General features: G+C 42.1%; 2 protein-coding genes and 1 non-coding gene across 3 annotated transcripts in view; all 3 read left to right on the top strand.

Moving 5' to 3' along the window:
* Positions 1-15,159, top strand: part of arhgef17 (Rho guanine nucleotide exchange factor (GEF) 17) — a 76,972-nt gene that overhangs the window by 46,673 nt on the left and 15,140 nt on the right. Inside the window, exons 2-4 of the mRNA XM_071904731.2 lie at positions 3,834-3,911; positions 9,268-9,450; positions 13,832-13,948. Of these exons, the coding sequence (XP_071760832.2) occupies positions 3,834-3,911; positions 9,268-9,450; positions 13,832-13,948 (378 nt within the window). The remainder of the gene's footprint in view (positions 1-3,833; positions 3,912-9,267; positions 9,451-13,831; positions 13,949-15,159) is intronic.
* The window catches only part of relt (RELT TNF receptor), a 73,363-nt gene that overhangs the window by 4,768 nt on the left and 53,436 nt on the right, over positions 1-15,159 (top strand). The window lies entirely within an intron of this gene.
* Positions 11,452-11,524, top strand: trnam-cau (transfer RNA methionine (anticodon CAU)). Its single transcript has one exon. It is a non-coding gene; the product is annotated as a tRNA-Met (tRNA).

The following is a 15,159-nucleotide window of genomic DNA, read 5'->3' on the forward strand; positions in this document are numbered from 1 at the left end:
GCCAGGCCCTCAGCTGGAGTTACTATGGTAACCCTGCTACCAAAATGAAGCTAGCATTCCTAGCATTATTTCACCATGTTCCGGTGTGTGTGTGTGTGTTTGTTGTGTAATCTAATAAAGACCACTAGGACAGAACAGAGGAACATTCCTGTCTTGAGGGAAGTTCCCCTCTTGTTTTGCCTTATTGTCAAACACACGCACACACACACACACACACACACACACACACACACACACACACCTATACTTTGAAGCTTTGGTTGAGTAATCAAACCCAGGGCTGAGACACAACTAAACAGAGAGCAGACACAGACAGAGACACATAACAGAGAATAGGGATAAACATAATGGATTAATTTCAAAATGTTCTGGAGGAACTGTACAGTATAGTGGCACATTTTTATTTCATGTTTTATTAAACCCCTAACCAGAGAGCTGAATTAATAAGAAATTCCTACTTATGAATGCATAATGGATGGTGAATGGTGGTAACAATGGAAGTACTTTCAGAGGACTACAGTCATTTTTAGGGTGTGTGTGTGTGTGTGTGCACAAGTGAATGAGTAATCTCATCTCTGTACATGAGTACATGGGCAGGTGTGTGTTTCAATGGTTGTGTTTCAGCCTGCACTATGTGCGTCAATTCTGTGTGTGTGTGTGTGTGTCCATTTGCCAGTAGCTCAGTGAAAACATTCATTCTAAGGGTTTTGTGTGTATGTCGGCTTGATATCGAAATGCTGATTCCAATTAAGAGAGAGAGTGAGAGAAACACACACAGAGAGAGAGAGAGAGAGAGAGAGAGAGAGAGAATATGTAAGCACATGTGTATTCATGCATGTATTCATTTGATCATCCCAGTAAGGTTTAATATGTACTAGATGTTCATCCAGAGAACGTTGTGTTCCTGTGTTGACTGCAGTGTGTTTATAGTGCTTCGCCAGTAAGGCTGACATAAACAACATCTTTCTACTCTAAAACAATCAACAGTATTTCTTAATTTGTTAGATTAGTCCAGGTAGTCGACCGCAGTTGTAATACAGTATAGATATACCAGTCCAGGTACTTGTAGTGTATCCCTACAGCTAACTCTCTGTCAATGCAGCTGCTTTTTCTTTACACTTGATAGCATCACAAATTATGAATTCTTACCAATGTATAGTCTGTTGACAGCAGTGACAGACAAATATGTTACTTTAAGTGAATATGGCTGATCTCATGACAGGCTAGCAAAATTACAAAATAGATGTTTACGTTTGGTTTACCAGTGATTATACGCTTTTTTTTATACTTGATCTTAAAGGAGAAATTCTCTTGTCATTCGCTGCCCTCCACAGAGAAGTCAGAGGTCAGGGTCAGTATAGAACAACATCCATGGAGCTGGTAGGGATTCAGTGTCTTGTTCAATGACACTTCAGCAGGGTGGATGCTTGCTGCCATGGGGAATTGAACTTAGGTCTTCTGGTTGAATGACGAAAGTTTCCTTATTTGCAAGGTAATTAGTGAGTAGAGAATGGGTGAGCACCCTGTTAGTGTATTTTTTCTTCTTGTTTCCCCTGTTTAGCCCTGCCTCTCCATTTGTATCAGGAACTTCTACAATGGATGCCATTGTTTGCATGGAGCTACAGCTTGTGCCACACTTATTTATTTTTTACAGCTCAGCCAGTCAGTCAAGTCAGTCTTCCTTCTAATCAGGGGGCATGAGAATGGCCCAGTGGTTAGAGGTTGACCGGTAGCTAAATGGTTACCAGTTGATGTAGAGGGCATGTGCTGGTATGAACCAGCGATTAGACGGTTCCTACCTGCTCATCCATGGAATTTAGCAACGGTTTACTCTGTGCTTACCCCATGCGCCATTGTGGCTGTGTGTGTGTGTGTGTGTGTGTGTGTGTGTGTGTGTGTGTGTTGGGGCAGACTTGGGGCAGTATGTCAAAAGACTAATTCCCTTACTCTCTAAAGGACCATTAGAGTCAATCTTACCCTGAATTGTTTGTCAAGGATGATGACAGTCACCAGTGATGTGGAAAAACAAGCTTCTCTAGCAGCAGCATTCACTATAGTGAATAGAGAAATTCACCAGGGCTAAGAATAAAATACTTTTCTTTCCATCTTAGAAGGAAAACTTTCTCAGTCACAGTCACTCTCATGCTTTCACTTCTCTCTCTCTCTCTCTCACTCACACACACACACACACACACACACAGAGAGAGACACACACTGATACACACACACCACCTTTCCCCCTCCAGTGGTTCCCCACAGCGCCCCTGGGAGCCCTTCAGATGCCAAACACTAAACATGGCCTTTCTGGGAAGTTATTGTTACAGTTATTTATAGGGCACAGTGGTACTGGCAGAAGGGAGCAGGAGAAGAGAAAAAAAAATACTCTTCTGGGTATTTTTGTACTATGTGTGTGTCTGTGTGTGAGAGAGAGAGAGAGAGAGAGACATTGTGTTTGTGTGTGTAACATATAGCCTGTGGCTCTGTGTGTTATGTTTGGTACCAGAATCTTATGGGAGTCTCCCCTGAGACCCCTAAAATAAGAGGCCTATTTCTAACTCGCTCCATGATCCTTGTACTCCCTATGTAATTCTCCCCCCTCTCTCTGGGTGTCACACACACACACACACACACACACACAGCCTGGGTTTAGTCAAATGACAGGATAGGTCTCATCCCGTTAAAACCAGTGGACAATTTGAGAGAAGATGAAGAGCGATGGATTACTCCTCACAAACTCTTAGTTCCCCTGTTAGATCTATAGATTTTTGGAGAAAGGTGGTGGAAAGCTGTATATTAGCTACCAATGATCCCCCCCCCCCCCCCCCCCCCCCTGTTGAATTTTAACAAGCCACCCACTGAATTTGATTCATGCCACAGTGTGGAAGAGTAGAATATAACACACTCGTCATGTCTTCACTTGTTGCAGCAGCTACACAGAAATAAACATATCCTAGCCATTTTCTTCTCTCTCTCTCTCTCTCTCTGTCTCTCTCTATTTGTGTGTACTGTGTGTAGGAAGGGTTGATTCACTTGCATCCCATAGATCATGAGTCATTGTTAGGGTGAATTGCTTAGTCATGCTTTGCTTCTGTGGACTTAATGGCCTCGGTGACCTGTAATCCAGTCCTTTTGTTTGTGTGTGAGTGAGTGTGTGTGTGTGTGTTATCTCTACCCGTAAGTGCACAAATATTGGGAAATCTATGCTGTCTTGTCTGTCTGTGTGTGGATACTGTCTAAACAATTTTTATAATCGCTCTACCCCGTCCCACCCTCCTCTGTGGGAATCTCAGCATAGCCACACCGGCCTTCCAGGTCTAATAGGTGTGTGTGTGTGCGTGTGTGTGTGTGTGTGTGTGCATAGGTGTCGCGATTTCATCATTGTTGAGAGTGTGTTTGAAATCAGGTGGACTTAAACTCTCATTCCAGACTGAGGAATGAATCCAATAAAACCTGTGTCCTATCTGAAACACAAAGCTTTGCCATTTGACCTCAGTTGTTCCACATTTTTGGACTGGGCTGAAGTTAATTAAACTACCTTTTTCTTACAAGGTCACATACAGTATAATACAACAGGTTACGTCTCAAAATGAGGCTGCAATAACAGTTTTTTTAAATCATATTTAGGACATAAATCCATTTAGCCTAATTATTATTATAACACGTTACAGCATAACATGATGGCAGGAAATATTTATTTTGTAGAGTAGCCTAAATTGCCCACAACTCTGTCTGCGTGTGTGTGTGTGTGTGTGTGCGTGTGTGTGTGCGTGCGCTGTCCAGTTGGATCTGTATCCAGTAATGACTGACCCTGCTCTCTTCCCCTCTCTTTACAGGACATGAGGAGACATGTGATAATGACCCTCCTGGACACAGAGCAGTCATATGTGGACTCACTACGCACACTCATTCAGGTAACACACACACACACACACACACACACACACACACGCACGCACGCACACACACACAGAGAGCTACGGACACTCACAAAGGCAACACACACACACAAGTACGCACTTCAAAACAGTTACTCATAGGAAAACACATTGAACTGAACCTTTACATCTACGCCCCCACAGAATTTATCACCACTATGAATAATACTGTTGGAACCTTTGTGAATCAATATGCATGTAAGTGTGTTACTGGAAAGATGTAATGTTTATTTTGCATTTGAGTGGAGTTACATTTCTGTCAGATGTCTTGGAAGTGACTTAGTCCTTGCTACCCTGCCTGCTTTCATATGTGTGAGTAGTGTTTACTGATAGACGTAGTGTTTTGGCCCTCACCACAATTCCCCCATCCCGGAGGTAACACACACACATGCACGCACACACACACACACACACACAAATGTCACTATGGGCTTGTACATCGCTGAGGACGAGTAACAAGTGGAGGTAACAAATGTATTATGTAATCCACTCATTGTCATTCATCCTGTCAGGCTAAGCTGCTAACCCCATCACATCTCACTGTCATCAGCATTATCTGCCCACACACACACACACACACACACACACACACACACACCTTTCCCACCTCTGTCCCAACCATAAATCTACCACTCTTCCTTAACTATTCTAATGGCCCCAAATAGCCTCACTTCTCTCCCTCTCTCTCTCTCTCTCTCTCTCCCTCTCTCTCTCTCTCTCTCTGTCTCTCTCCCTCTCTCTCCCTCTCTGTCTCTCTTTGTCACACACACTCACTCTTTCTACCTGTGATCAACCTGTGCTGTTGTATAATATGTCACCATTATCTGTGTGTGTGTGTGTGTGTGTGTGCGTGCACGTCTGGCTGTGTTTCTCCTCATGCAGGTGCGTTTCTTTCTTCTTCTTTTTTTTTACTATCATTTTTAATTACATTTTCCATCACACGCACAACATATGTAACCATACATACACAATACATGACAATAAAGGCAAATACAAGACAAAATACATGACAATTGCATATGCGTTTCTGTGTGTTTGGCCACAAAGTGAATACTCCATGGCTGTGTTCCCATGGCGACACAGGGAAAGTAAGTGTTACCACGGTGACTGCAGTGGAAGTGGTTCAACTGAGGCAGCTCTACTGCAGCGCTGTCCAAAGTTGTGATCCGGGTTTGAATTTGGAACTTTACAGTTTCGTTGTTGGTCCTCAGAAAGGTTCCAGTGAATAAGCGAGTACTGTTGCTTATTTTAATATCGTTTTGTTACCTCAGGTGTGATTCTGAGATAACTGGCTTAACATAAAGAAAGAATATTAGCTATTGCACATTAATTTAGTCAGTGTCCAGTAGGATTGTTTTGCCTCTTTGCTCTTTACATTTGGCATCAACATGCTTCCTGGGTTGTGTTCGGACAGAGCATTAACGCAATAAAATCCAATAAAATCCAATAAAATCCAATAAAATCACAATAAAATCCAGGTGTAAATACATCAGTACAAGAGGCATTGAAGATCTGATCAGCCAAACCACCTCTGGACGTGGTCAAAGATGCATTTGGCCACTTAAACAACAAAGTGTAAATCCATTGAGTCTCCAAAACACCCAAAGAGAACTTTTCTGAACAAATAATGCCAAAAATTGCCGACCCCTAACACACACTGGATTCTCATGGCACCTACAACAAGGGGTCAATGAAACACACACACACAGAAACATAGACACACACAAGTGTGTGTCCAGAGGAAGCACAACTTTTTCTCAATAGATTGGATTAGTCATCAAATGCCTCATGGAGCCAGGCACAGCTGACTGGCCTGTACAGCTTCTGAAGCCTTGGGGACACATCTGTCTAAGTCAATAGTAGGAGGTAAATTGAATTTTTAAATTCTATGAAAGTGTAACCCAGGAAAGTGTGTGTGTGTGTGTGTGTGTGTGTGAGAGAGAGAGAGAGAGAGAGAGAGAGAGAGAGAGAGAGAGAGAGAGAGAGAGAGAGAGAGAGAGAGAGAGAGAGAGAGAGAGAGAGAGAGAGAGAGAGAGAGAGAGAGAGAGAGAGAGAGAGAGAGAGAGAGAGAGAGAGAGAGAGACTTGTTCAGTCAGTCGAGCTTGTTAAGGCGCTGCTGAATCCATACTACAGAATCTGCAAAATATTTTTTTTTTTCCTGAATGGGTTATTTTGAAATTCAAGTCAAAAGGCAGAGAAGGAGAAAATAAAATGTGGAAATGAAGTTAGTTTTAAGGAGGAGCGCTAAAACAAATGAAAAGGAGGATGAAAGGACAAGACGATGAAATTCAATATATATAGACTAAAATTTGATGCTAATTATTTTGATAGTGTGATCCAAAGTGTCACATCAGGTATGAGTTAACATGGCTGAACAAAATCAAAAGCAAAAAGGTTCATGAAAATATTTTGAATGTTCAAAGGAAAACCACCAACAAAAGCATTTTCAGAAGGCAAAATTAGGCTGATGTCCATTAATAATTGATTTTCAGAAAAGCTCACTCACATTCTGGTCACATTTGAAAATAAGTCCCTAAAATTCTCTTCAAGTGAAAGCAGTTTTAACCCAAGAGCTGTGAGCCCTTAAGAATGTCCTTAGTCAGCGGGTACAAACACTCAGCAACACAAACCAGCCTCAGACCAGCTGCACTTACAAACAAAATATCCATTACAATCCATCAGATCATCAGCCAAAGTAAATAAATATCTCATTTGGAACACTGGAAAAATGAAACCCATTAATTAAGAATGCCATTTGACCCTAAAACAAGAAGATGAATTGGCAGCATGTCTCTGCTGTCAGAGATGGAAAGCAGAGACGGATCCTGACGAGGCGCAGCTTCAGTCACGGCAGCCTGGCCTTTGAGCGAGTCACACACAGAAAAAACATCATTACCCAGAGATCATGTTTGGCTCTTCTGGTAACCAAAACATAGTCACCAAAAGAAAGTATACAAGGCTCACTGTTTTGACAAGATGCATTTTTTCCGGCGCTGTGTAAAACTCGCTGTTAAATGCCAGCATACCTTAGCTGTGAGACAGTTACAGTATCAGAGTTCTTCTGATTAATACAAGGAATTGTTTTAGCGCTAATTATTTTTATGTGTTATTTTATTGGTATATATTGTAACGTATTGTAAAGCGATTTTGCAATATTGTTCCTGATAAAGCATCTTTGAATTTAACAGAGAAAGAGAGAGAGAGAGAGAGAGAGAGAGATGCTCACCAAATCTGACCTTAAGGGATGGTCGTGGATTTGTGTGTGCGCATGTGTGTAATGAAATATAAATTAAAGAAACCCCAGGTGCCCTGTGAAGTTTATAACACAAGAGTAGAGCCTGTGTGTGTGTGTGTGTGTGTGTGTGTGTGAGAGAGAGAGAGAGAGAGAAGAGAGAGAGAGATGAGCAGAGGCAGACAGAATTACACCCAGATAATTAGATCTGCAGTTCTTCAGAGAGCCTCGCTGCCAGCAGCAGCAGAACAGTTTTGCTGGCATGACTTCCACTTGTAGCACAAAGAAACTGACCAGCATTGCTTTTGCAGTGTGTTTGCATACACATGAACACACACCAACACACACACACAACACACACACACACACTGAATACACTGAAGCCACCACTCTCTGAGTCGAGGCTCTCGGCGATCTTTGTCCAGACTTAGTGACTGTTTGTCAGATGAAGTAGTCAGAATCTAAACTGTGCGTGTGCACACGTTTGTGTGTGTGACAAACCTGACTTGTGCCTCCAATTTGTGGGCTTGCTGTCAGGAATGAGGGTGGAATTACTTGCCAAAAATAGAAACATTTTTGTCACGGGGTGCGTGCCACGTGTGTGTGTGTGTGTGTGTGTGGTGTGTGGGGAGAGTGCTTAGCAACAAAATATTTAAAGGCATTTTCTATTAATAGTAAGATCTTTGTAGTCCAGAGTGCAAAAGAAAGAAAGAGAGAAAGATTCAGGGATTTCATGTCATTTGTTTTGGGTAGCTGAAGTGATATGAGCCAGCACAACATTGTGGTCCTATGGGTCAGAGCTATTTCCCTATTTCCTTCCATTAAAGCCACACACACACACACACACACACACACACACACACACACACGCACACGCACACACACTCACTCTCTCTCTCTCTCTCTCCATCCTTCCCAGTCTCCTTCTCTCCCTCCTCCCACAAACTTTCTCTCCTTGCTTTCCTCTCTCATTCCCCTCCCTCCTCCTCTCACCCCATCCTTCTCTCCTTCTTTTCAACTGAACCCCTTCCTTTTCTCCCCTTTACATCCCTCCCCCTCCTTGCCTCCTCCCCTCTCCCTTTTCCACCCCCTACCTGATCTTGCATTCCCCCTCCTTCCCTCTTTCCCCCCAAAAACACATCATCCCTTCCTTTTCTTCCTCTCCCTGTCTCTCTCTCTCTCTCCCCTCCCTCTGCTCTCCGTCCTTGCCACCCACACAGATAATGGTGACATATTATACAACAGGTAGAAAGAGTGGTGTGTGTGTGTGTGTGTGTGTGTGTTACCTAACAAACTACAATTTACATATTCTCTCTTTCCTCCCACCCCTAGGGACAATTGTATTTTAACCAATGATGTCGTCCTAAATAAAAATCAGTCAGTACAAGGAAAACAACCACTAATATGAACAAAAATCAGTCATATTTCAGAAAAACAATATTTTTTTCCTTAAAAAGGTGCATAATGTTACATCCCTGACTGTAACAAATAACACAATCAAGTTGAATTTAATTGGATCTAATTAACAAATCACAGAATTTGTGTCTGGGTTATCCCCACAGGGCTACACTTTAAAAAATGACCATAGACCCTCTTGGGTTTTAAGAAAAGAAAAAAGATTAAGTTGATTTTTATCCATATAAACACAGTTTCAAGAAGATATAAAATACAACAAAGTACAAAATGAACTAAAATTGTTGGAAGTGCTTGACTGTTATTGGATCTATGTAACCAGATAATGTTTCCTTTAATCGTTTCAGTCTCATGAAAATGTGTCAATTTGATGCAAATAAAACTGTCAAAAACATATTTGGCATTCGACAATTCTGAGCATTCTGAGCACAGATTTCATACATTTTAATTCATTCATTCATTTCATGTTAGTTCTCTTTGAGTCAAAGTCATAAACCATGAACATTAGAATTACTTAAACCTGATTTGCTAGAGATTTGTCATACAAATTGCCCCTTGACAGCCGCACAGCTGATCAGTCCATCACTGCTGGACAGCCTTGGTTAATCTCATGAAGTCTTAAATGGGATCTAAACGGTTAATTGGCCCAGTTAACCGTTGCTCTGTCCTCTGTCTGTCCCCCCACAGGGCTACATGCGGCCTCTCAAGCAGCCGGACGGCGGCTCCATCGTGGACCCGCTGCTGGTGGACGAGATGTTCTACCAGATCCCAGAGATCCTGGAGCACCACGAGCACTTCCTGGAGCAGGTCACCGGCTGCGTCAGCCAATGGCATGACAGGCAGACCGTGGGACACCTCCTCATCCAATCGGTGAGTAGTGCTGGCAATAAGTGGCATCTGATTGGTCCCTCAGTCTTGTTTCATTGTGTTAGAGTTTATGGTGTATTATGCTATGTTTTTGGGTTTTTTACTTTATTATAACAGGAATCCACACAGTACCTGCTACTAAGTAAACTTGTCAGGATGAAAAATATAATTCAGTTGCATTATGAGGCTGTTTGCTTCTGCGCATGGTCTTACTTTTTCCAGTAATGTAGTTCAGCACTTGTCGATTTTAGGACTATGGACACATAGAACAGAAGGGTGAGTGTGTGTGTATGTGTGTGTGTGTGTGTGTGTGTGTGTATGTGTGTGTGTGTTAGGAGGGCTGAAAAAGGCAAGGACGCATGTGTGCGGGTACATTGTGTGCGTGTGTGTGTGTGTGTGTGTGTGTGAACGTTTTGCATCTCCAGTCTTTTAATGCACATATTTCTTGGTAGGTGTCTCCTCTCTCTTCTTTCACAGAGTTTAATGGAGTGTGTCTGGATTGGAACTCGCGGGGGCTCTGTCTTTCTCTGACACACACACACACACACACACACACACACACACACACTGCCTTAAGATTAATAGGTATAGTGACTTCACTGCAATAGAGACCAGCATCCATTTAAGAAAAAAGAAGCGAAGGGTTTTCATTCAAATATCGTCTTCATGATGGTGGAATGTATTCTGCAAGTGTTAGCATTGTTAGCCGCTGCAAGTGGAATGTAGCCTGAGAGTGTGAGACAGTTAACCTCTGCTAACAGAGTGTAGCGGGCGCTAATCCCTCCACTTCTCTGAGCCGCCGCTGTAAGGAAAACAATAAGGCCGCAGTATCTGTGTGAGAGAGAGGAGTTTTATAAACCACAATAGAAGATCCACAAGTTAGAATCCCTCAGCAACCAAAAAATAATGCATAAATAGAAGAACATTGCTCTTGAAATTAAGCCTCAGCACCCTCCCCTCATACACAGTGTCCCCCTCACCCTGCACACAGCAACAAGCTGAGGCCTGTTTGTACCAGCTTAGAGGAAAAGTCCACCTTAAAACACTTAAACATCATTTAAAAAAATCACTTATTGACTATGTACTTTGTGCATTTCTGGGTGCATTTTGTTTTGGGGTGTATTTTTCTTATTCCAGCTGATAATTTGCCAAACATAGACAACGTGATGTCAAGATATTTCCAGTGCAGCTGCGATGGAATTGGAATTGTTTCATTTATCTAAAACATCAACAGTAAAATCAGGTTTTAGTGTCAGTCCCTCAAAATCAAAGAGCAAAGACTCATCATTTTGCACTCACGTTCAATAATCACACAGGGAGAAATCCATCTTAGAAGAGGCAGAGATACGAATTTCTCTACCAGCAGTAGCCTCAATAGACCAGAATGCAATGCAACCACAAGACATGTTGAGTTTTGAGTAAAGGACACAACTCTCACTGTTTCTTGACTATGCTATCACTTTTGCTCTCTCCAGCTACATGTGTAACCCGCATTTGAATGCAGCGTTCATGCCTGTTCTCTGGGGGTTGTCGAAAGGCATTCTGGGAAATGTAGGAAACCACTAACTGAAGTAGAAGTAGACTAGGCAGGTTGAGGGAAAGTGGGTACACCAAAAAATGTAATTACAGCACTTCATCACAAAATACGTCCTGGAACACCACAGATTGATGATATATAACAGTGTAAGAGTATCTGAGGGTGGAATCTTCCTTTTTAAAGAGAGAAAGAATAAGAATATCTACACAGTGAGAATAAGAATAGGAACTGCATGCTAAGGAGAAAGGAAAGAAGTTTTTTCTGTTCAAGTCAAACTGTTGCAGATCCTGTTTTAAAGTGAGAGCCTCCACAGAGCTCAGCCTGCATGGTCCGCCCTTCCCCCCCACCTCTCTCTCCCTCCCTCCCTCCCTCCCTCCCTCTCTCCCTCCCTCCCTCTCTCTCTCTCTCTCTCTCTCTGTTCCTCTCACTGCGGCTCTTAAAGCTGCAGCAGCTGCATGTCTCTTCAGGCCTCGTTGGCGCAGTAGGCAGCGCGTCAGTCTCATAATCTGAAGGTCGTGAGTTCGAGCCTCACACGGGGCAAGTGTTTTATTCAGGGCTTTGCTGGGTTTAAATGTGAGGAATAGCAGATCGTTTGGCAGATTTGTTGTGTCAGTGCCGTATGGTTTGAGGTTTCACGTCTGTGGCTGTTTCGGGCCCAGTTTCGGCTCAAATGCAGCTCTAAAACTGCTTGTATTTGCACAGAATATTATTATAATAGAACTATTTCACAACGCTGGCTCGGTACTTGTTTGTATTTTGAAGGGACAAATTGAGATAAATCAAAATACCTTCTCTCATCCTGCTTTTGTCTGTTCTCCATTGTGATTAATGGTTTCATCACTGATTCCTTCTCTCTGATAGAGCCAGATACAAATAGCGTGGTCTGTTTGCCGAATGATTGTCCTCAGGTCTTCAAGTATCCTGGGATAATTATACAGTATTTTATATTTGCCTTTTCACGGCACCTTGACTATAATGCACCTCAGTTTTTAAACTGAAGTTATGCATCTAAAGTGTGTTTGTAGTGGGTTATCACAGGTTAAGACTCTTCTGGTATGTTTAATTAAGTCTTTGTCCCACAGCATGACACTGCTCTTTTCCCAATTTAGATTATTATATTACAATGATGAAGCCTATGTGCATACACAGAAACAAAAGGGAGTGGTCACTGTTTAAAATAAGTCGCTGTGGTTTTGATACACAACCACAGTCTGTACATGCTCACAAAAATATAAAAAAAATACTTGTGAGATACTTGTGAGTAGACTGTCCAGTCTCCTTTAAAAATAGTAGTGCCAGTAGATGGCCATTATTTCATTTGACAATAACATATTCAGAAAGAAAATCTTCAACCTGCTGCTGATAAAGAGCATTAAGTTTCTCCTTTTATGAATGGGGGACATTCCTTTTCTTCCTGCCTGCTCTCTTCTCCACTGTGCTTAATCCTTTCTCTCTCTTCAAAGACAGAAAAGAGAGGGAGGGAAGATGGAAGAGACAGAGAGGAGGGATTGCTGGGAGATGGATGGATGACAGATGGAGGCAAGAAAAGAGAAAGAGGAAGGATAGAAGACGGGAAGGAACAGGAGAGGGTCAGCTCATTGTATGAAAGGGTAGAAAGCCTGTTACTGTCTGCCATTAAATGAGGCGCCACATCGGGCTTTATTTCTTCAACACTCCCTTCTCTTCCTCTTTCTCGCCGACTCTCTCTCTCTCTCTTAAGAACTCAGTCTCCCTCTCTCTCTGCCCCCTGCCCTCTATTAGTGAAAGAAAAGCAGGTCAGGGTGATTCATCCGCTTGGGTGTGATTGTGTGTGTGTGTGTGTGTGTGTGTGTGTTAGAGAGAAAGAGACAGAAAGACTATTTTATTCTATTCTCTTGCCAGCCAAAACAAGTTGAAAATCGTTGACGTAAAGTCCTCCTTTATCTGTAATTATGTTTTAATCGCACAGTAACAAAATACCACGTGCTAAATTCTTAACTGTTAAAGAGAAATTCCTAGCTAAAAAATGTACAGAAACAGCAGGGCAACACAGGTTTACTCTATTTGTAATGGTTGTTTTTTCCCGACGGTAGAACCAAACACAACAATCTACCCAGGAAATATTCAGCCAGGAGCAGGTGAAGGATAAGGACTACTGGTAGCAAGAAATTAAGCTGTGACGTTTCCTTACATTGAATGAAAATGTTATTTGCATCGAGGCTTTGTTTGAACCTAGAGTTGTGTAATGCCGTGGCCGGCACCTCGACAAACCAGGAGTGTGTTGATGTTCAGCTTGACTTGAGATGTTGCACGAATGTTAAGAAAGTTATCGTCACAAAATAATTGCATTTACTTATTAAAATTGAATTATAGGGCTTATAATTCAAATTATTTTTCTTACAAATGGACACAGTTTGGGTTAAGTTATCATGTTTTGCTGGCCCTCTGGTATGATTTTACTAGGGTGTGTTTTCAAGCCCTTAGTAGGATGGGTGACTAGGATAGTGCCTTAACACCTAAATAGATCTAATGTGTCACCTTTTTTCTTCCTCCATCCCCTCGCTTGTTCTCTGTGAAATAGAGGGACTGCTTGGTTTTTACCCAGAGGGAATCAAGGATTTTGTAACTTTAGACAGTATCCACCAATCACGTTCAGAGGACCAGTTGCCGGGCAGATTTTACCCTATAGGCAATGTATTGCTATGTTAACATTACTGATGGCTGCGTGTTAACATCCTCTTCCTTCCCTGCTTGTTTCTTCTTCTGTCTGTACTTGTTTGTCTGTTCTCTCTCTCTCTTTCTTTCTCTCTCTCTTTCTTTCTCTCTCTCTCTCTCTCTCTCTCTGTCTCTCTCGCTGTCTCTCCCCAGTTCTCCAAAGAGACTCTAGCTAATATTTATTCAGCGTACATTGACAACTTTCTCAACGCCAAAGATGCTGTGAGGATTGCTAAGGAGGCCAAGCCAGCGTTCCACAAGTTTCTGGAGGTGAGTGTTATAAAATGTCCTGATGTGTCTGTGTGGCTGCTCTGGTGTGTTTGTATGAAATAGTGGAGTATATGGAAACCAGTCTAGAAATGTTTTCTTCTCTGGTGGAAAGGCTTTTTAAACAGCATTTAAACCACAGGACTCGAGCTCTCCATTGAAACTATAGCAGTTTGTAGTTCTTTTGATACTAATGAAATTCCTTATGGAGACGCTGGCCACTCTGACTGTTCAGTAGCAGGGAAGACAACAAATACGTTGTTTACTGTCCTCAAGTGTCGGTATGTGCTGCTGGTTTCTATTAATGTTAGCTTTGTGTGTATTTGTGTGTGTGTGTGTGCCTTTTATCCTGAAGTGTCCCTCCTGTTTGTCCATGCTACTATTCCCAGAGTTTCAGAGTTGTCTTTGTTTAAAAAAAGACGCACTTGATCGCTCTTGCCCTAGAGCTGGACCTCTCTCTCTCTCTCTCTCGCTCTCTCTCTCTCTCTCTCTCTCTCTCTCTCTCTCTCTCTCTCTCTCACACACACTTTTTAGAGGATCGAAAATGTTTTACCGAGGGTCAAATTTATCCAGCAGACTCTACTTAAACAGGCCTTTTCTACATACTAGGTGTTTAATAAATGCCAGTGATTTTTCGGTCTGTTTTTGTTGTCAGACTACTGTCGTGGCTCTATGTGACCTTTGACCTCAAAGAAAATTTGACCTCAAAGAGAATTTCTACTGAAATTGACTTGTAGTTTGGAATTCTTCTAGGTCACACATTTTCCTGTACCTGTAAGGAAAAATTGCCCATGAAATTTTCTTTAAACCATATCAGGCAATGCAATACAATACAATAATTTGATCTTCCCTAAAGCAGCAGGATAAAAACCTGGGGATATTTTAGCAAAATGTCTACCTTTGTGGAATAAAAATCTAAAAGTAATTTTGCATTATTTGTGGTGGTACACTTACTCATTATGGTGGGCCACCAGAAATAAATCTTTGTATGGGAAACACAGCATAAGTTTGTTGCACAGACATAGTTTGGATGCAAAAATGAATTCAGGCAAAGACAAGAACCTGTCAGGTCCTTGTCCACATGGAACTTCACGCCAAATGGGATTTTCACCGTGGAACTACTGCGCCGTCTTCTGGCAGAAAAGTGAAGTGCAACAATGACCTGGTGTCACACTCTGTCATTTTGTTGCCTGGGCCCTGAGTGGGTCTAACTT

This window comes from Centroberyx gerrardi, chromosome 6 (genome assembly GCF_048128805.1).
Source record: "Centroberyx gerrardi isolate f3 chromosome 6, fCenGer3.hap1.cur.20231027, whole genome shotgun sequence".
In the NCBI taxonomy this organism is placed as follows: Eukaryota; Metazoa; Chordata; class Actinopteri; order Beryciformes; family Berycidae; genus Centroberyx; species Centroberyx gerrardi.